The sequence below is a fragment of the Lepidochelys kempii genome, chromosome 7, assembly GCF_965140285.1.
Source record: "Lepidochelys kempii isolate rLepKem1 chromosome 7, rLepKem1.hap1, whole genome shotgun sequence".
NCBI lineage: Eukaryota > Metazoa > Chordata > Testudines > Cheloniidae > Lepidochelys > Lepidochelys kempii.
In genome coordinates this window covers 28,913,909-28,935,714 of record NC_136386.1, presented here as the reverse complement: position 1 = coordinate 28,935,714, position 21,806 = coordinate 28,913,909, and the positions used below count along the sequence as shown (strand labels likewise).

Sequence of the window (21,806 nt, the reverse complement as noted above, 5' to 3'; positions counted from 1 at the left end):
CCTTCCCACCCCCTCCACTTCCTGCTTCCAGCCATTTTCTCACTGATCTAAAACTAGCCATGGGAACATTTGGTCCAGGACTGTGCAAATGTAACGCCAACAGACCCCGGTCGTCGGCGGGCAGGATCGAACCTGGAGCCTCTGGAACTTAGTGCATGAGCCTCTACCATATGAGCTAAAAGCCAACTGGGCTGTTAGCTAAGGCTGTAGAGCAGACTAATTATTTCTCTCTCTCTCTCAGGGCTGGTCTTCACTACCTGCCAGACCAGCATGTAGTGATCGATTTATCGGGGATTGATTTATCGTATTTTGTCTAGATGCGATAAACCGATCCCCGAACGTGATTTATCAATAAACCGATCCCCGAACGTGAGAGGCAGAAGCGGAGTCAATCGGGGAGCGGTAGCGGTCGTCTTGCCTCTGTCCTCACAGCCAGTTAAGTCGACCTAAGATATGCCAACTTCAGCTATGCTATTCATGTAGCTGAAGTTGCATATCTTAGGTCGACCACCCTTAGTGTAGACCAGGGCTATGTGCTCTCTAAGTGCTACTAGATGGGACAGAACACCACACCTGGGGGGATGGGCGGTGTTAAATAAGGATAAACAAGGGAAGGACAATACAAGGGGAAAAAAAGTCTGTATTGGGCATTACATTGTGTTGGAAAATGATCTGCCAATTCATCCTTAAAGCATCTCCATATCCGGTTTCTCTTTCTGAGCCAAGCCCAAATGCAAAGGTTTGCAGGGAAATAGAGTATTGCTGTCGATCCAACATTGCACTTTGCCTGAACTCCATCATCACTTGAGTGATGTACTTCTGCGAGTGCTGCTCTAGAGCCATCCTTTCAAGTGCACTGAAGATGAAGCCACAGAGTCCTCACAAATGTTCCCATTATTCCTCACCGTGGTACTTTTTGACATGGCACAGAAAATCCTTTCAGCGTAAAAATTGCTCACAGCAGACAAGAAAAAGGTATAAGAAGTACCTAGCGTAAAGACGCACAAAGATCTGTCCTCCCCTGTGGTTAGCTTAAATAAATAGAACAAGACTTCCAAACTATCGAGTTACATTAATTGGTGGTCTTTATGACACCTGCCCTGGCCATCTTGCATTGTTTAGATAGCCCTGCATAGCCTTCTGTTATTCCAAGAGGTGTGTGGGTTTTTTTTAAAACTACCTACATGGAACTGCCTACTTTAGATAAAGATTTTTTCAGACTAGTTTCCCCCAACATTCCTCCAGCTCTAAGATTTGTAGGTTTGAGAGAGGAAGTCAGTGACGGGCAGCTCCAAGTAACATGCAGATCAACAATGGAATGCTCACACCTTTTACAACATGTAATGTATCAGCAAGTTCTCCAGGAACACCACGAAGTACAGCTAAGCAGGGCACAAACAAGTTCCACACTGAAGTAGTGCAGCGACCCTGATAAGGTTAACTTTGTAAATGGCATGAGAGATGGGTGCCAAATGCAGCATCTACAGCTCTAAGAATATTTTTTCTTTAGTTTATTAATATATAGACATATACTTTTCAGTGCTTGCTAGCACCTTCCATATTACTCTATGTACCAGCAGGATTCAATTATAGCTGTATCTTCATTATGTAATGTTCATTTTATGTTTTTAAACATAATTCCCTCTCAACCTGAGTTTAAGTCATTGAAGCTAGTTACTCCCTCCCCTGATTTTCACATTATGAACACCCCCCCAACTCCATAATCAATATAATTTGTTACAGCAGAGTGCTATATCCCTATATCCCTGTCATTATCCTAAGCAATAGGAAAACATAATTGCAGGTCACTTTAATGAAACATTTCAAACAGCAGAAATGTGAAGGAAAAAAGGCATCCCTCTTTTGTTTTTCCTCTCAAATATGATGGCATCCTTGCATAGTTAATACTGCTGCTTGTAACTAATACATTCTATTTATTCCACATACAAACAAGCAGTGTTTGGGGGTTTCAAAAAGAGTTCATGTGTTCTTTACCTTGTAGCAAACATTGCTCTCAGAGAAGAGAAGGTAGCAGCATCTTCTTTTAAAGCCTTCAGCTCATTACGCAGCTTCATCATTGTCTCCGTAACCATAGCTTTCTCATTTTCATACTTGCTTTTTAAGTTGGCAAGGGCTACCTCTGCAGTCTATTGTTTACCAAGAAGAACAAAAATGTACCAGTTAATGAAACTCTTCATAAAGTGGTTAGCCAAGAGGTTTTTAATCTCCATTCATACAATGGAGCATTTACTTAGTACTGAAATTTTAAACTTCTAGTCACCTTTTCCTGGACAGATTAAATGAATTGCATATTAGGATATTGGAGCACAAAAAGAGTTTGTTTCTAACCATAAAGCACCATCTCAAGGAGGTCAGCCTGAGGATATTTAGTTAGTTATATATATATTCCCAACACTACTTTGTTGAGTCAAATGCTACTATAAGTCATATCAACACCAACAAAGATACAAAAAGTTAAACAGTATAATTTGAGGACTTAATCTCGATTTGCAAGTTATTGGGACTACAACTACATATAGCTTCTAAACTGCACCAGTTTTCAGAATGGATTACATTTCTCAAACAGTAATATTACAAACAAGATGAGTACAAGTCTATTTCTGAAATAATGTACTATAAAATTATTATTTATCTTAACATCTATGCTTTGAGATAAATTTGAATTTACATCACCTTAATTTTAGATTAATTATTGAAGCATTTGTCATTGTAAACCCTGGAAACAGCTCATCACAATTATTCTAATCCAGCTGTGCTACTATGGTTATCAAAATGACATAATCCAGTCTCCAAAATTTAAAAATCTCTATTTCTACTTGTTTTGACTTCCTTTATTCTGGGGTGGGGTTGTTGTTTTTTTGTTTTGTTTTTTAAGTTCTTATACCATTCTCCATGGAGTGTTTGAATTGTGAGTTTGTGTGTGTGGGTGAAATCTTAGAAAGGACATACTTTTTACAATCCCTTTAAAAGACCAGCAAACATAATTCTTTCAATAGGAAAATAATTTTTACCTTTTATTTTCAGTGAATTCATTGATTATTGATCCATTACACTACATATAACCTAATAAGTTTTAGGCGGTCACTAATGAAGCTTGCCCAGAACGCTTTGTCAGTGTACTTACTCCTGATCTTCAACAGCCCACTATTCCAGTTCAGAGAAGATGCCAATAGCGTTACATTATGTAGGAACGTATTCATATATTCCCTGGGCACTAGACAGAAGCCACTTTCCATTTCTCTTGTCATCTCAGCTAAACTGGAACTCATGAAATGCAAAAGTATGTCAAGGTTTTGACTCTCTAGACTGCTCGGCATCACAAAACTTCAGCCCTTAGACTATGTACATGGAGTGAAATCCAGGCCTCACAGATGAATGGGAGTTTTGTCACTGACTTGAATGGAGCCAGGATCTCACCCATGACTGCAACGTCTAATGCATGTGGCAAATGGCAACAAGGGTCATTCTAGCCAAATTTTCTTTAAAGCTTTTGCTTATGATGTAGGTGTGTAAAACCTGGGTTTCATCCCTGCAAAACCTGCTCACCTGTTTGTTGGCCTTTAGTACAGTTCTCAGGGTTGCTATCTGTTCTCTCTTGGTGCTTAGCAGGGACTTCAGCTTCAGGATTTCCTCCATGAAAGCTTCCTTGTCTTTGTCCACTACCGGCCCAAGTTCTTGGGTGGCAACGCGCTGCCTGGACAACTCGGTTGTTCTGTCCACAGCAGCTTGTAGGTGTTTGATCTGATCACGAATTATAGCGATCAAGTTGTAAATGTTCATGGGTTCCTTCCGAGGATCTGACACAGGAGATGGGAGGGATGACACTGGAGATGGACTGCTGTCACCACTTCCATTCTCGGCCTTTCCTAGGTCTATAGATAGCAGCCCTTTAGAGAGCAGGATTGGAGACCTTCGACCTTTGCCCTCTGGACTGCTGCGTCCTCCTTTACCCTCTTTGTAATAATCCAGCATCACCCTGTTTGGAGTTTCATTGTTGCACATGCAGACGTGGTGATACAAATTGGCCAGCTCCTCACTGAATGTGACTAGTTCATCTTGGGCTACACTGAGACTGCCCTGTGTTTCTCCAGCAACGTCGCTTACTTTCTTCAGCTCCTTCTCCAGTCTGGCTACCTGTTCTCTATCTTGCCTATTAGATTTTTCTAACAAGGTGATCTTTTCAGTAAGAGCTTGGCTTTCAGTCTCATACCTGCTCTTCTCCTCCTCATATTTAGACTCACACTCTTCATATTTGCCCTTAAGGACTTTAAGCTCTTCCTTTAGGTCACCGATCTCTGCCACGGCCACTTTGTACTTGCATTCTAGGATCTCTGGCCCATTGATGTCAACTTCGTAATAATCTCCATCTTCGTGGCTGTCACGCTCCTTCTCATTGTCAAGAGCAGACTGACGTTCCTTGCTGACTTGGAGTTTTTTCATCGCATTAAGGTTCTCTGTGAGCCTGCCAACTTTCTCATGCTGCTCTGAAAGGGCTCCCCGGGTGTTCTCCAGCTGCTTCTGAGACTCTTGGAGTGTAGATAACAAATTAACTTTTTCTCTTTCCATCTGAAATACATAAAGTCAGACGTTAATTTTCTGGAAGCAAATACTTGTGCAGCTTTATTCTGTACAATCATATGAGAAAATGGTAAATAGTCAATAAAAGATCATACAACTGCAGAAACTTGGTCCCTTACACTCTGTGGAAAAGGTAACTCAATTTACACTAAACTCAGTCTTAAAACCTACTGGCACCATTACTAATTTGCATCATAGGGTGGTTCTTCCATCCATTAAGGAATTTCAAACAAACACACTCTTTCCTGTTTTACCTTCCCCTTCCACAGTTTGGGCCTCTTAGTAAAACCATTATCCTTTCAATTAAAGCTAAGCTGAAACCAGTGTTGTCCCATAAAGTGCCTAGGAAATGATTGGGCACTGTAAAAATAATAAATAACAATAAAAATGTGAAGCCAGTCAATAGTGGCAGTTTGGCATAGCACTACCAACCCCAGATTAGCCCTGTTAGCAACAAAAAAAGACAAGACATCAAACTATTGTCACCCTACTTTGCAGCACAGGGCACTAAACCTTCAGAGAACTCTTGAACTGGTCAAAACTAGTTTTGTGTTTTTCTATAAAAAAATTCTTAATAAAGTTTTTTGAATTTTGTTTATTTTGGTGCGGGGGGGAATCCTACTCTCACTTTATAAAGTTCTCCCCTTTTTCCACTGGGGCAGGGGGGAAGAAAGCATGGGAGGGGAAGTAAAATGAGACACAGTGGTGATACCCCCCGCTGTCTCCCTTAATCTTCTTTTCCGGCGAAGTACAAAAGTGCTACTTTCTTCCATTTAAGTTAAAAATGAAAATTTAACTTCCCCTCAAATGTTTATATATTTTCTTTCCCCCACTTTTTGGGGTATTACTATTTTTTTAAGTGGGCATTTTCTCACAATTCTGAAAACAATTTAGGGATTTGCCCCCGATATTTCTCACTTTGAAAAAATGAAAATTTTTGTCAAAACCAACATTCCCCCAACCCCTACCGTCCATGTTTTTATTAAATCCCATTTATTACATCAGAAAATTTTCAGCAAGCTCTAGGCAACTCATGTGTGCCTTGTTTTATATTCTTCAGTACTGGGTGTCTTGCTTATAATATAGAAAATGCAAATGACAATTCACGGCAGACTCTTAAGCAAATTAAAATGGATTTCATTTTCATCAGACTATGAATTGCATTAGACAGAAATTATAGTACATTTAAATGTAAATTCACATTAAGTACATTATGACAGGTGAAAAAGCTCCACTTTTAGTATTTGCAGGAGACCCATCAGACTGTGGGTAACTGAATGAAAAAGATCTTTTGAGAAGACTGGGTTACCCCACGGTAATCTCAGACTGCTAGTGTAACACAGATTTATTATCTAGGATCTTAACATTTACCTGCACAAGCTGTTGTTTCAACTTCTGGATTTCTGATATATTTAGCTCGCTCAGAAGATCTGATACCAGGCTTGGGGCTGGAGGAAAGCTGTCATTTTTCTTGGGGGTGGACGTATTATTCTTGCCATTGCTAATTTTGCTGAGGCAGTTCTGTTCAAAGCCATTCATGATTTCATCATTATTGGGCTCTGTGGTTTCATCGCTGAATTTGAGTCCATCCAAAGAGATGTTCAGGTGGCTGGTGTACATAGAGTCATTGATGTTCATGTAATGAGAGAGCTCCTTACGAAGGTTGTTCTTCTGCTCACGCTCAGTCTTCAGGGTCTCTAAGGCCTCCTCAAGTTGGCGTTCTGAGATCTCTTTCAACCGTATAGCATCTTCTAATTGGCTGTTGAGGAATTCTGTTTCCTCTTCAAGCCTTTTGATTTCATGTTTTAGGCCTTCAAACTCCACCTAGAGAACATATGATAAAACACTATCAGTAAAATGCCTGACTGTAAGAGGTCACAAAGCAATCTCAGAACACTTCACTGATGTACATTTTATTTAGTTAACTATGGTGGAAGGGGAATAATTTTTAGATTCTGGACTCTAGTTCCTGCACCATGACTACAGACATCGTTCATTTAATCTACCTCTGAGAGTACATTCAACAAACATTTTCTGAGGAAACTGTTAAATGATGTTGATCTACTCCAGATTAATTAGAATAATTATGATTTGCATCATGTTGAAAAGAGGCAGCACCCAACAGGTTTCCCTAGCATATAATGCCAGCTACCTGCTCGACCAGTAAATCTGTGTGCCAAACTTCACACAAACTCAACCCTCAACATATTTAAAACCAAAGATTTAAACGCTGTGAGCCTGATTCACTATGTGTAACTCCATTGAAATGGCCTGTTGAAAACTGTTGAGATGTCGTGATGAAGGGTCCTATAATTATAAAGGTACACAAAATGCCTTATTACTAAGCACAGACTAGGACATCTTCAAATCAAACCTATATTGACAATACGATATGAAATCTGACGACTACCATAGTTTTCTCATCTGTACAATGATGAGAAAACTCTCTGTTGTGCATTGGTGTTGTAATCTTAATTAATGTTTGTACAGTTCTTTGGATTCCTTGGAAGAGAAGAGAGTAGCAGAAGTGCAAAGTACTGTATTATCGGATTTATTTTTCCTCTGACTCATAACTTAGGACATGCACCCTTTGTGTTAATTCTGCTTTGCAAATGAAGGTCTGGAAAAGCTGAGGGTTTCGTTTGGTTGTCTCAATGGATTAATTAAAAACTAGTAACATTCAGTGGATGGGATTATGGGATGGAGAAAAGCAAAAAAAAAAAAATCAAAAATGTCATGAAGAGAAAAATTACTTACTTTGGTTCTAAATATACCCACCAAACAGGTATATTTAGGATGTAATTCACATTATCAAAGGATCCAGGACACAAAATGATAACCAGCGACTGCTGGAAACCACCGCCATCTACCAAACACCGCCTGACAAAGTTGGCTGAGGCTCAAAGTCAGCATTAGTGAGTTTAATTGGCTTTGGGTGCAAAGACTTAAATAGCTAGGCAATTTCGCTTGCTTCCCTTTACAGGGCCAAAGTGAAATCCTGTTGGCTAGAGGGGAAAAAGAAAAACAAGAAAGGAGGATAACATTGTTTGTTCTGTTTCCCAGTAATTTTCTTGAGGACCTACTATGGCTGCCAATGCAGTATGTACAAATAAGCCAGTTCCCCAGCTGAAGACCTAGACCAATGTATTCAGTGAGGGGGAAACTCATAAGTGAGAGTGCTTTGTATGAGTTGGAATTCATTTGCCTCAACCAAACCGTGTTTCCTCAACGTGTGATGTTCGGGCCACTAGATCCACATAGTCCTGGCCCACCCTCAACTCACCCTACGTGCTGGCCTATTTGGGGCTGACACGGAGCCCTCTTCTGAGCACACAGGTGGTGTGGAGGCCCAGTTGTACGGCCAGTCCACCCCAAAGAGCTTGTGCGGACCCCTCGGCAGGTTTGGAGGTGCACCTAATATATTGGAACACCTCACAACAGCTAGTTGAAAAAACGCCTTCTGCTCAACAGCCCCTTTAATTCTTCGGGGGGGGTGAGGAGGTGGGGGGGGTAGAAATTAAAATGAAGGTTAAAAACAAATCCCAATAAGTTTGTTTCATGTTTTCTATATTCTAAGGCAGGCACAGCTACACTTTTTTCTCCCAAGTGCTTCTTGACTCAGCAACGTGACAGTATTTTCTGAAGCCTCCCAAACTACGATGCTGTATGCGGGTTTATAAAATGAAATTGACAAGATCTCGGGGGGGTGAGGGGAGAATAACTAGACATCAGTAGATTTTCATCTGTATACAGCTCAGAGACAGAATAGAAATAATTCCGATCTAACGACTGTCTGAAACAGTAACACGAGAAAATTCTAAACTCATTACAAATACATAATTACCTTTCCTGAGAATCTGCAGATGATTAGGACTGTACAATAAAATATTACTTAGTTTTCCAGCATGTGCATCACACGTGTATCTGACAATGCAGAGCAATTATAGCAGTGTTTAAAATATTACACTAGGGAGTCAGAGAAGACAGAACATTAGGAGAGCAACAGAAGTAGCAAGCACCAACATGAAGAGCTGTCCAAAAAATATATTAGTCACAGGTGAGACTGGCTGATGTATTTTAAAAGGGGATGAAGAATCAAGTGCAGCAAGGAAACCCAACTCCTAATAGCTGATGTAGCAGGGGATCAGCCTCCAACAGAGGAAAGGAGGGAGTGGAAGGACTTAGATGAGCAACAAAGAACTAGTAGAAGGGAATGACCAAGTGGGGGTATAGGCGGAGAAGAGATGAAGGTACCGTAATGAAGAACTTTCAGTCCAAGAGGATTGATTTTGTAGTGGACAGAAAGCCAGCAGCGACCTTTTGAGGGTGGGGAGACGTGGCTGCACATGCGCTAATGGGCATGGAGGCGTGTTGTAGCATGTTGAGCACACAGGAGCAGCCTGGAGCCATGCTGATTATTTCAATACTTGCCTGGTTTTGCTTGAGGACAGACACTTGTTTCTGAAGGCAGATGTTCTCCTCCTCGAGCTCAGTGTAGTCTTGCAGCAAACGAGCTTCTCTGAATTTATATTCCTTGATGTCATCTCGCAAGCGGGCTCTCTGGGTCTCCACATTCTGATTGATCTGTGAAAGTACCACCAAAAATATAAGCGTCTATATTAACTATCTAAAGCTATCACTATATGAACAATACTTCAATTTTATATTAAACTGTGCATACATCCTCGTTATTTAATGAGACTAACCTGAACCTATCTTTTTTTTCATTCTGAGCTGAAGCCTCAGGGAATTAAGTACTTTACACAAGAATTAATGATGACCTACTTGCTTATCTTACGGGGCGACTACCCCTCCCTCATGTGAAGTAACGTAACAGAGAAAGCAACACTATGGGCTTGTCTACACTACCATGCAAGGTCGATCTAATATATGCAACTTCAGCTACATGAATAGCGTAGCTGAAGTTGATGTACTTAGATCTACTTACCGCGGTGTCTTCACTGTGGTAAGTCGACAGCTGATGCTCTCCCGTCGACTCCACTTGCGCTCCTCGTTCTGGTGGAGTCGATGGGAGAGCGCTCAGCCGTCGATTTATCACGTCTATACTCGACACAATAAATCGACTGCCACTGGATCGATCGCTGCCCACCGATCCGGCGGGTAGTGTAGACAAGCTCTAATAGAAGAGCTCTCACTCACAGGCTGTAAGCAACAGGACAAGAACGTTACTCACCTCAATCCATCTTTAGGCATTTAAACAAAAAGGCCTTTTTAAGAGGGTAAATACAGACTGAGGTGTTTAGCTTTAGGCAACCCATATTTGAATACTAGGTCTCATTGCTTATGCCCCTCACCAGAACTTCAGCCCATCCCCAGGGCTGACAATGCAGCTCCGTAATTTGGGGATACTGCACAGTTAGAATTAAGAGAGGTCTCTCCTTTGGATGAGACATGAAACTGAAGATCCGCACAGCTCTGATGAAAGCCAAGATGTAAATCAGGAAAACTAGGCCAGCCTGGTGAGTTGGCCAATATTCCCTCTTTTGGTAATAGCCCAAGATTTGTACAAGACATTGCTGAGCAAATCCTATGTCTTCGTACACAGTCACCACAACCATCCAGCTTATCCCTGGAAAGCACTTAGGGATATGCGAGTACAAAAACCAATATAATGAACCAAGTTATAGTCACATGACATATATATGCGGACACAAATAAATATTGAGCTAGCACAAATTCCATTTGTTCGGATGCCTCACTGTACTTCGCCAGACTTTTTCACACAATATTTTTTCCTTCAAGCTACACTGAACTATAACAGTGAAAAATATATTTTAAAAGTTAGCAAAAATATTTTCAGAGGAAAAAATGTTTAAAATATTCAGCCATAGAAGAGCAGCCAAATATTTTGCAGCTGTACACTTGATAGAGTGAAGATAATATCTTTTCAAACAATTAACGAAAAAGCTAAAAATAAAAGGAGAGGGGTTGTCTATTATTAATTCAGCAATTAAGGCTATCACATCTTGTTTCTGCTATCCTCAACCCAGCAGTCTAGCCAAAATACAACAAAAGTGCCTCACACTTTTCCAGTGCTGGTATGCAAACTAGTAAAGAGAGCTACTTTGGATTCTTTTAGCATAATGTTATTACTACTGGTCGCTGGAAACCAGAACATCAACACTGCTTGCAAATTCATCAAAACACTGTGTACAAATCAGCAGCCTCTTCAACTGTGATACATAGTACAGATGTCAGATAGGCATTTACCGAAAGACACAACACAAAGAAAATAGACGTATTGCAGGAGGGATGCCAGGAGCAGAGTGTTGTGTTTTCAGGACATATGTGGAGCTGAGTCACCTAGAACTACAAATCCAGTGAAGTTAACACTAGCTCCCTCCCTCCTCAGGTAGAGAGTCAACTGTGTAAATTAGTCTATTTACTTTTAGCAGACAAGAAAAGAGTATCCCTAGCACAGTGGGAGGCTAAATTAAAATAGCCCGTTTTAGCTAATGGCTAAAACAGACACTAAAATGCAGTCAACAATGCAAATGAGAGGTCATTGCATCCCATATTCCAGGGCATGCATCACAGCTCTACAACAGAACCACTAACACCTTGCATATGACGTTTCAAGAGATCATTTGTACTTTAACTACAGCATTGAAGGAATCAGGGATTTTGAGTCACAGAGGTTTGTGGGATCTTTTTTTCCTTTCAATTCATATGCATTTTTCTCCGAGTTTATGGTTTTGGTGCAAAAATGAAATTTGGGCTTAGGCTCAACCGATAGATTCATGAAATGTCTAACAAACCTTAGCTGAGTAAAATTCATAGCTTGTAATGGAAGGCCCAAACCAGGCAAACCTGCACAGTTTTGAATCTAAAGTTGCAAATAGCCCAGCTAATATTTTGTGCCTCTGTAATGCCTTTTGTAAGAGATTCTAACAGCATTTTGCAAACGTTAATGAATCAAGCTTCACAACACTTTTGCAAGTAATATTTCCCTCCATTTTACAAAGGAGTACTGGTTAGAACAGACAGACACCCGAGCCGTTGTGAAGCAGAGGGGCATTTTAAATAAATATAGTATTCTAAAGAGCCGAAAGTTATAGGCAGGCACGAATGCATGTCAGAACTCCCTCCCCTGTTCAAGTGCCAGATCCCAGCAGGAAAGAAGACTCTGCAGCCAAATAATTCAAGCTAAAATCGTAAAAGGTTCCTAGGTCAAACTCATCTCTAGGTCAGATTCATCTCCAAGTTTTATACCTAATTATAAGCCTGTTCTTTACCCACGTGAAGTCCCAGTGAAGTCAACGGTACCCCACATGTGAGTGAACAACTCTCCCCACACCATCAAGTTAGTCTCAAAATGAGATACTCTGAGGTGTGTTCTTTAAATCCTTAATCATTTTATTTGAAAAACAAGGTTACACTCCTCTTCAGTACTCTAATTATCCCATCTCTCACATAAGTTTAAGCCAAGTTGTGTGTGTGGAATAGAGGTGGACTTCAGATTCGCAGTTAGTAATCGGACAAATTTAGTTTCTTTTGCTGTGAGAGTTTTTCTGTGAAAGGCTATGATTTTTTTAAACTAACATGCTACTTGCAATGGTTCAGCGAATCATCCAGGTGAACAAAATTTCAGCAAACTTTATGGATTGTTCATGAGGCCCACTAATAGCATTCACAGTGTTTGGTCACCATAGTCACACAGCATTGCTTCTGTTCCTTGGTTGGATGACCTAAACTTTGCAAATAGGAGGGCCTGGAGAAAGCATTGGAGTGGTTATTTAAGATTGGGGCAGAGAGCATTTTAAGGAGATTCAGACAGAGCAGCAGATGTAAGCAGGTCTAAAATCATTTTAAAATCTTTTCCTGTCCTGTTCTTCACAAGAAAGAGCATTGTCTGTAGATATGTACAAGAAGCCCAGATTTTAAAATAGCTGACTTCCTTCCTGAGCACGGAAGGAAGATCTATAACCCTGATTTATTGGCTGTCTACAGACTGTACATTCCGTTTACTCCTATCACATGTACACCAAGCATCTATGAATGTTGCTAGTTGCAGACATTATAGCTAGGTCCCTGGCTGTCTCATATAGTTGCCCAACTGCCAAAGCTTGGAAATCTGGGGACTGCTGTTTATTTCTCCCATTCCATATATAAAACACTGTTATTATATCCACCAAGTGCATGGATTGAATCCACTGGTCTACATACCAAAGGAAATTACACTGCACTCGTTCACACAATTAATGGCTGTGGCAAACGACTGTTGACAGTATAGAAGACAACCTAGTGTTAGTGCCTATCAGCATGCCAGAGCTCCTTCTCCTACTAAACTAAGGAATATTCTCTGCTACACAAAAATCTTCTCTCTCGTTCTACACAGCAAAGGATATTCATCCAATTGACTATATCCTAAAATGGTTCTGCTCATTCAAAAGCACACAGACCTTTTCTCTGACCTGTGTATCAACCCTCCTGTTAGGATATTTATCAGTGGAATTTCTTCCTCTTATTTTCCCCCAGATGAGTTGTTGCAGGGATCCCCATTTTACAGCACAGATATTAGTTAGAGCTATTAGAAACAGTAGACATTTTCTTGGCAACAAGCCAGGCAGGCCAATTCCACATTATCCCTTATATGCCACGGTGCAATTGTTTTACTTGGTGAGGCCTATTCCCTATCACTGACACCAATTTCTCGATCTGCATACAAGATAAACTGGAAAAATATCAAATTCAAAGAGACGTTTACTTTTATTTTCCTTTATGTGGGAGACAAATGGCACTAAACACTTGGGAATAACCTCTCTAATTTAGAGGAAAACAGCCACACAGAGAGGGCGAAATTGTGGCCCTACTGAAGTCAATGGAATTAGAACCAGAGAAAATGTAATTCAGAAGTCTACAAACAGGTGACTCTCTCTTCAGTTTCTCTTAGGGTATGTCTTCACTCCAGAGTTAACTTGGGTGATTGGCACCTGGGTCTGAGCACTCAGGTTAGCCTAGTCTGGGAATGAGTCACTGCAAAGCCATACCCCAGTTACCGAGTCATCACTGGTGCTGCGCTCACCCGTATGTGTGACTAGGACTTCTGGAGAAATCTCCCATGGTTCTTTGGGACGCAGTAAGCGAAGCTGCTCTATGATTCTTTCCTAGTGAATTGAGGGAGAACTAGTCTGTCCTTGCGGGCACATGGGTGGAATTGTGGGAAGGTACTGTAGAACTATCAGTTCTCAAGTGATTTAGTCTGTATCCTTCCTACAAAGAGAGAGTGATTACCAACCTGAGTGAAAGTGGTACCCAGGGTTTAGCTTACAGCCCAGCCGGGCCAGCTAAACTGGATTGAAATGCCACTAAATTTGGCTGAGATGGTTTTGTGTGTGGATGAAAAGGGGATTAGAGGCAACAAACAGGAGCCTGAGTTAACTCTATAATGAAGACACATCCTCAGTGGGTCTGACTAGGGCTCCTAGGTGCTTTGATAATGTCAATAGAGTCAAAAGGTATTCAGCATACAAGGTCAGTTATTTTACAGATATAACCTCAAATTCACCTACTGATCAGCTTCAACCCAGTTTCTTACATGTCACCTTTCAAAAATACAGCCCTCCTGCATGACAGCACAGGACACAAAGAAAGCAAGGTTTGGTAGATTAATATTTAAGATGGGGTCAATCAGGCCAGCCTGGAGCTCTTAATTATAGGTTATACTTAAAACAAGGTAGGAAATAGATCATTTGAAATTATAATCACATCCAGCTGGGATGGGTTAATGAAACAGGATGGCTTGCCACTTAAGGGCTGGAGGCCTGGGGTCAGCCAACCCTGATGACTGTGGGAGCCATCTGTGCCACATTAAATCACTTTGATGGGGCCTGAAGGAAGGCAGCTGATTCCCCTATAAAGGGGGGAAGGGGGTAGAGAACAACTGATTGTCTCCTGGGGGGAGAGCAAAGAGCACCATTGAAGGGGGGGTATTTATATAAAAACTTAGAGGCCTTAAAATATCAAAGCTTTTGCTGCAACGCATACTAAGAGCATTAGGAAAACAGGTCCCTATTATTTTTTTTAAAACCAATATTGCAATTCTTTAAGACTACTGGGAAAGATGAAAGACTTCAATTTTTTAATGATCTATGGTGCCCTGTGTTTGGCAATGATAGACTCAGGAACGGAGTCTGCTTTGCCCTAAAACAGAAGAAGAAAAAGAAGAGAGAGGGGGGAAGCTCGAGAAGCTGTGGCAGAGACTGAAGAGAGTGAAGAACTGTGCAGAGAACATGCTGCAGGAAAGGCCGTGAGACCAGGGGAATCACCCCCATTTAGAAGGCTGGGAGTACCCTGCTCAGACAGAAGGAAGAACCTGGCACCAGCGGAGTTTGGAAGTCAGAGCCTGAAGGCTGAGCTCCAGCCAGGTAAAGCCTGGAAGAGGTAACTGACTTGGGAACCAGCTCAGGGAAGGAAGCACAGGTGATGGGAGTAGAGGGGACAGGCACATGGGTCTCATACCTCCCCCAGATTTCTGCCAGACTGGGAATCGGGCTGAAGAGACGTGCCTGGGAAAGGCACCAGCAGCTAGCGCTCCCACTGAGCCCCACTAGGTGGCATCAAGAGCAGGGAAGCGAGACCAGGTTAAAGCAGGTAAAATATAACAAGTGAGTCAAAGTTTGTAAATTCAAAATGATAGCAGAGATGTAATAATCTGCCAGTTTCCCAAAAGTCTTTTCAGGGTTACCCAGAATAACTCTGGTAATCTCTGTCTTCTCGTTCAGTTATTTTACCCTGTTGGAATCCAAACAGTCCAGAGATGAAAGATTTTCCTTTGAATCAGTACTTAAAGCTTCTTCTTCGGACAACAATCTGCTAAATGCATTTACACACACAATGGCCACTAGCTTTGAAATTAGTATTTCCTGTTACAGACCTTAAATCCCTCATTAGCATTTCACAAGATTCCTTTGAGTAATTTAGTTACAGGGTTATGCACAAATGCAAAATGTTTGTAATAGCAAACAATAGGGTATTTAACTAGTTTTCATTAATTGAACACCTGAATACATTCTCATACTAGCACACATTTTAATGTAGGGTTATCTAAACAAATTATAGGGGTATACACAATGTAAGTGCAATGTAATAGCAGACCATCGGTTACAGATAATACAAGAACATTAGCATCTCTTTTGATCTCTACTAGCATAAGAGTGAATTAGTATGAATACATACTAATACACTTAACACTTCTTTGATAATCACAGACAAGTAAATTGGTCTATAGCTCTGGCCTGAGCTAGTCTGTCAGCATCACAGCCTGTTACAGTTGATTATTGAAAAGAAAGCTTTGCTTTCCCATTGTCTTTATACAATCTTCTCTTTGTGTCACTCCAAGACTATCAACAAACCCAGTGTTTAAATCTACTTGGAAAACTCACTCTCTCTCTATTAGATAAGTTGTATCACAAGCCATGCCATCATGCTGTAAAAAATACAACAACAAAAAAAACACAGCGTGGCTCAGCTCTCTAATCACGATTGGCATTACATCCATTTTTGGCTGGTGAAAGCACAAAAAGGAGTTAACAAAATCAGTGACCTAGAAGGTAAAAAAAAATCATCTTTTTATCACTCCCAGGGCTATCAGTATATAACAGTCTACCTAGCAGGCAAGTTTATAAAAATATGCACTGTGTAGCTGCCTGAGAATCCTAATTAGCAGTAACACCACTACCCTAAAGGCAGGTATCTTTGAAATATAACACAACAATTTACTTAAACTAGTTGCATCCACCTATAGATGTACATTAAAAAAAACCCCACAATAAGATGCCTAGGTTTGAAAGTCTGGGCAATGGATCTTAGCGCTGACATCCCCCAAAAGCATTGTCCAAAATATGAAAGTCATTTAATCAGACAGCAAGAATTCAATCTGTGTTCTTTGGGTTCATTGAGCTGTCTTAACCACTGTTAGATATGGCTGGTATTGCAGATGAAGCCCATGTGAATACACATTCTGTCATGTCAACATTGTAGGCTCCTTAGGGCAGGATCTGCTTCTTTATTTTTGGGTCAGATTCAGTTCTCCCACTGTGGTAAACTGGCTCAGAGCAAACCTTACATGTCACACTTATAAGTTTGCTCTCTCACTTTCAGATAGCCCCAGTTGCCATAGCAGATGAATAGCCTGAAAAAAATATTCCAGTTGTATATTTGGTATTTCATGTAAGAAAAATATTTTTGGGACATAACCAGTAATTTTCTCATTCTCAAGTCTTCAGCCTTTCCCAGTTTCACAGCATCACTAGTGGAAAGATGCATAAAGAGATTGCAAGGGACTGTGCCTTTCTTTATCATTGTACAGCAGCTAGTATACTGAGGTCTCAACTGGAAATAATCTCCTAACCATTGCACTAAAAATCAGCATGAAACCTGGGAAGACCATTCTACCTGGCTCAGTGCAGTAGGCCTTGTCATAAATTTCAAAAAGCTGATGAGGTGGTAAATACAGATTAATGTTTCTATCTGTTTCAGCAACTAGCATCCCACAGCAATGTCCCTGCAACCTCACGCTAAAACTCATTTGTGGCTCAGATTACATAGACTACCCATCTGTTTCTGGGTGCAATTCCAGGGGTTAATTTTGAGCCATACAGCTCTTTCATATCCAAAAAACCCACTACTTAGGCTACAAAGCCAACGTTAGAAGATGCCAGATTTACAGCAGCCCATGCAACTTCAATTCTGTCTCCCTGTGCATCTATTCTGGGCACTAAATAAGGTAGGAGTCCCATGGCAAATAAATAAAGGTAGGAGTCCCATGGCAAAATAGCGTGTGATCATGCAGTTAAAGACCATCATCATACAAAAGGGGCAAAATTAAGGTTGCACAAGAAACCATAAATTTGGCTTTTCCTAACTTTTGAGTGCTTGACTTAGCCACCTAAACATTATTTTAATTAAGATTTTTAATGTAATTTACTATGATTTTTTTTTAAGTGGAAAAAGGTAAAAACAAATTCTGCTTTGTGCCTCTATAAAAATCCGTTCACACCATGCACGATCAGGCAGGCTTGAAGCCTGAACCTTCAGCACTGCTGCAGCACAGATGGCTTGAGCGACAGGACTAACTACATAGCTGCAAGCAGAAGGCTTTTATCCCAAATGTGGGAGATGGGCTGCTAAGCCCATGGACTGTGTCCAAGGTGGCTGAGGGGATTCTGGCCATTTCTCCCCCCTCTCTCCAGAGGTTGGAGGAACATTCTGAATTTTTAAATTTTTGTTCTGTTTTGCTAGCACTTTCCATCACAAAGTGTCCAAAATGATTTCCAGCTATAATAGGTAGATATTTAGATACTCTACTTGCATATTAGGGAGGCATGGGAGAAGTGCAAAGATAACTTAGTCACCTTTGCCCCACCCTTCCCCCCTTACTTGCACAAATCTTACCTCAGACAGAGGTGAAGATCTAGCCATGTTTTATTATATTATATACACATTACACACACACACAAAATATGTTATTTTGGTGGCGAAGTCAAGCACTCCAAAGTTAGGAAAACCCAGGTTTATGGTTTCCTGTGCAACCTTATTTTGGCTCTCTTGTGTGTATGCATTCTGACACCATGTATACAAAATATATACAATATAAAGACCTCAGAAATGGAAGCATCTCTGGGATGAAGGCTGGCAAGCAAATGACACATTGTACAGCAATCACTTGTACTCCTCCAGGTCCACAGAAATCAGGATGGCAATTTAGATTTTATATATACTACAAAGTGACCATCCCCCTGTTATAAATGTATTCTGGATATTTCTAGCTATAACTAATTTATGGATCCATTACTAATCCCATTTAGCTATTCAGGCTACTATACCTGTAACATACGCTATTCGTGATCTCCTGTGTTTTGTTTACATTCTGTTCATTATTTCTTTTCTTGTGCTATAGGATTCAAACTAATCAAGTGTTTTCACCACTGTTTTCTTACCACATTCCCTTCCCCAGATACTCCATATAGATATTATGTAAATGTAATGCAGAAACAGAAATTAATACCAAAAATATTGAAAAAAAAATCTGTGTGCACAAACTGTCTTACCATTGATCTAGGAAATTTGTTCAACTATTTTCCTTGAAATTTTGCAGGGAGCATTATTCATAAATGTTTAGTAAATGTCAAATATTTATTCATGTGCCTTTATTTAAGAACACACATCAGTCTATCTTGCAACCCACAAAAGTGAGGCCATGAAATAACTGAAATGGACATTCTACAAGAACAGGATGTTCCACTTATTGTAAAGGCACTAAGTAAAAATCTACAGAGAACCCACAATCTATAGATTCCAGCAGATACAAAGAAAATTATTAAAAAGTAGCCTGGTTGAGCCATAGACATATTAGCACAAACGCACTCAAAAGTACTGTACAATTTAAAAAGTTTAATTTTCAGGAAATATAGCAAAAGTCATGTCCAAATAATAGCAGCAGAAAGTGTTATGTCATACCTGATGAGAATAATGATCGTAGTACATTTTACAATGTTTTTATCAGTGTGTGTTTGCAGTCTGAACAAGTTAACTGGAGAAGAAATATAAAGTGGACATTATGCCAACTGGATAATTAAAAACCAGGCATGTGCTCCTGTTGAAGTCAGGGACTGCAAGGGGGACTTGGTCAGTCTTCTCGGAAGCGGCTAGGTTTTTAAAACCAGGTATGATAGGAAACAGAAGGTAGTCAAACATATTAAAGGGGGTTGCAGATCACAGGTTTTAAGCACAGAGTGTCACTAGCACCCAATACACGAGAGAGGAGCAGAGTTCTTAGTACTCCCTAATTCTCCCGCACACCATTAGGCAGGACTCAAGCTGTTTAAGTGGAAAGACTGCTACTTTTAAAAAGAAAATAAAAAATGTCACTTGTAGGAAGGCAGAGGTCGCTTGGGGAATTACATTACACCACCCCTTTTTGATCCTGCATTTGGTACAACCCTTCATGTGTTAATGCTGCTCTCTCTTACTAGCACTATGTTCACTTCAACAATGAGTTTAGTGCTATTAGAAACACAGTGGGTCCTAAACTACATGTTAAGTGTCCATTCAAACTTTAACCTGATTTCATTTAGGGGGAAAAAATTTTGAGCAAAAAAAAAAAAGATATATTATATCCAGGTCAAAGCCTCGCTTCCAAGCCATCTCATTAAAACTTCACCTCTTTAAAGAAAGTATTATCTGTTCCTTTAACAATGAAATAGGCATAAGGTGCCTGGCTCAGCAGTTAGTATTTAGCACAACAGGCTCCCATGCAGGAGTCTGAACCAAGGGCAGATTCCACCAAAAGTGTCTCACCCTTCTGGACTATCAAAGGCTGGGAGTTCTACAAAAACACCTCCCGCAGCCTCTAACAGAAGAAGCAGCACCTACTGTGATATCCTGTGGATATTCTGTAAGCGCTGTTAAAAGAAGACCTAAGTGAAAGTTTCATGATGCAACCCAAATCTCACCTGTCTTTAGGTTTTGCTACAAATCCTAAAGTCATGCCAGATTTGCTAAGATTCATGAACCTGGAGCCAACTTCTGAGTGACCCTGGATCAATTTCTGGTTTCTAATGGAAACCACACCAAAAGGTTTGCACAATACCACTACAAACCAAAGACCTAAAATAAATGAATTCTGGCAGTCTTCCTGGGACAGACAGGATGGGTTCTAAGACACAAGAACCCTACAGGAGGGAAATAAAAGATGGGAAGGGGGAGGAAGAGAGAGAAGGTCCTCTGGGTTCCAAGAGGGATGGTGTGCATTATCTTTCTTTCCCCTGCGGAACCCCCCAGAAAGCAGGGGACAGAGTTAGGGATAACCATTCCTCCTACCTTTTACCATGTCTAATATATAGCTCCTGTTACCTTTAAAATATTTTAACAGCAGCCAACTTTACGGGTGAATGTGAATGACTGGCTTCTTCCCTGTCCCCCTTGTGTCCAAACATCTAATTCCATGGAGAGTAACAAATACCTTCATCATCATAGCTGCTACTTTCTCAAATAATTCTGTTATTTCCAAGGTTTACCTGCGTAGCTCCAAAGTTTAGTCACAGCTTATAAACTCTTTAAATAAATAGCTTTTGTGACACTGTAACATTAAAGAGAGGTTTATTGCAACAGTGGAGAACAAAAATATATACCATCATGGATTTCTGTTCCATGCAACATTATAGCTTCACTTAATTAAAAAGTGCCAAGAGCAGTAACCCCATAGGCATTTACATCTTCTATAATTTCTTAATCAGCACAAAGCCTTGCTATAATACAGATATTTGATTAGCAACTATTGCTTAATACATAGTTAATACATAATTAACACATCAGATTTTTTAACCCAATCAAAGAGCCAAGTTTCAAAGCACAACCCCAAACCCTTTATTTGTCAGGGCTAATAAGGAGAGTTGACATCTGTGCACATGCAGCTGGGACTACAGAGACATCACTGTCTGTTTTCTGTCCGCTTTTATTTGTTTGTATTCCTTGTTTGACGATCTTGCCTTCATCAAATAATCTATGCTGTCTTCAGTCACAAGCCTAAATCAAAAATGTCTGCTGTGGCATTCTTCCCACCTCACTGGTTACCACCACCCACTGGACTCCATCCTGGGTCAGTAATCTGCAGGTTTGTTTACTATGGGGTTTTTGGTAGGTGGTTTAGGGGTGGGGTGTTTGGCACTGGTGTCTCTACACTAATACAGCTGCACCAATGCAAACCCTAGTATAACTGCAGTGCACTGGTGTAAAAAATGACTTGCACCAGTGCAGTTACATAGGTGTAACTACAGTGGTGCAAACAAGCCCTCATTGCAGGTAAGTCCTAGAAGCAAAGGGTTCCACATATCTGAGGAAAACCAAGCACCAGTGGTTTTCTGATTTGCTGATAATGTGGGCTTGTCACCTGCAAAATCTCATGCTATAAACGAAAAGCACAAAATTTCATCCAGTCACTGTTTACACATTTTCACACTTTATTAAAAGAAATGACCTCATGATTTCAAATGCAGCTTTTGGGGTGTATACGTGTGTCCAAATTCTATACTGCCCTTCCCCCCAAGAGTATGCTGACCCAAGCAAAATGCTGACCCAAACATAATGACAGTGGTGTGAATGGCACAGTGTGGCACAGTTATAATAATCTCTCCCTCCCCTGCACTGTACTGCTTGCTAACAACAGCTAAACTCCAGCTGCTTTT

At 40.5% G+C, this 21,806-nt stretch overlaps 1 protein-coding gene across 2 annotated transcripts in view; it reads right to left on the bottom strand.

Annotated features, from left to right (window-relative positions):
- The window catches only part of BICD2 (BICD cargo adaptor 2), a 169,107-nt gene that overhangs the window by 38,586 nt on the left and 108,715 nt on the right, over positions 1-21,806 (bottom strand). For both annotated transcript variants that reach the window (XM_073351569.1, XM_073351568.1), the window contains exons 3-6: positions 9,031-9,183; positions 5,971-6,423; positions 3,568-4,587; positions 1,996-2,147 (exon numbers count right to left, since the gene is read on the bottom strand). In XM_073351569.1, the coding sequence (XP_073207670.1) occupies positions 1,996-2,147; positions 3,568-4,587; positions 5,971-6,423; positions 9,031-9,183 (1,778 nt within the window). The remainder of the gene's footprint in view (positions 1-1,995; positions 2,148-3,567; positions 4,588-5,970; positions 6,424-9,030; positions 9,184-21,806) is intronic.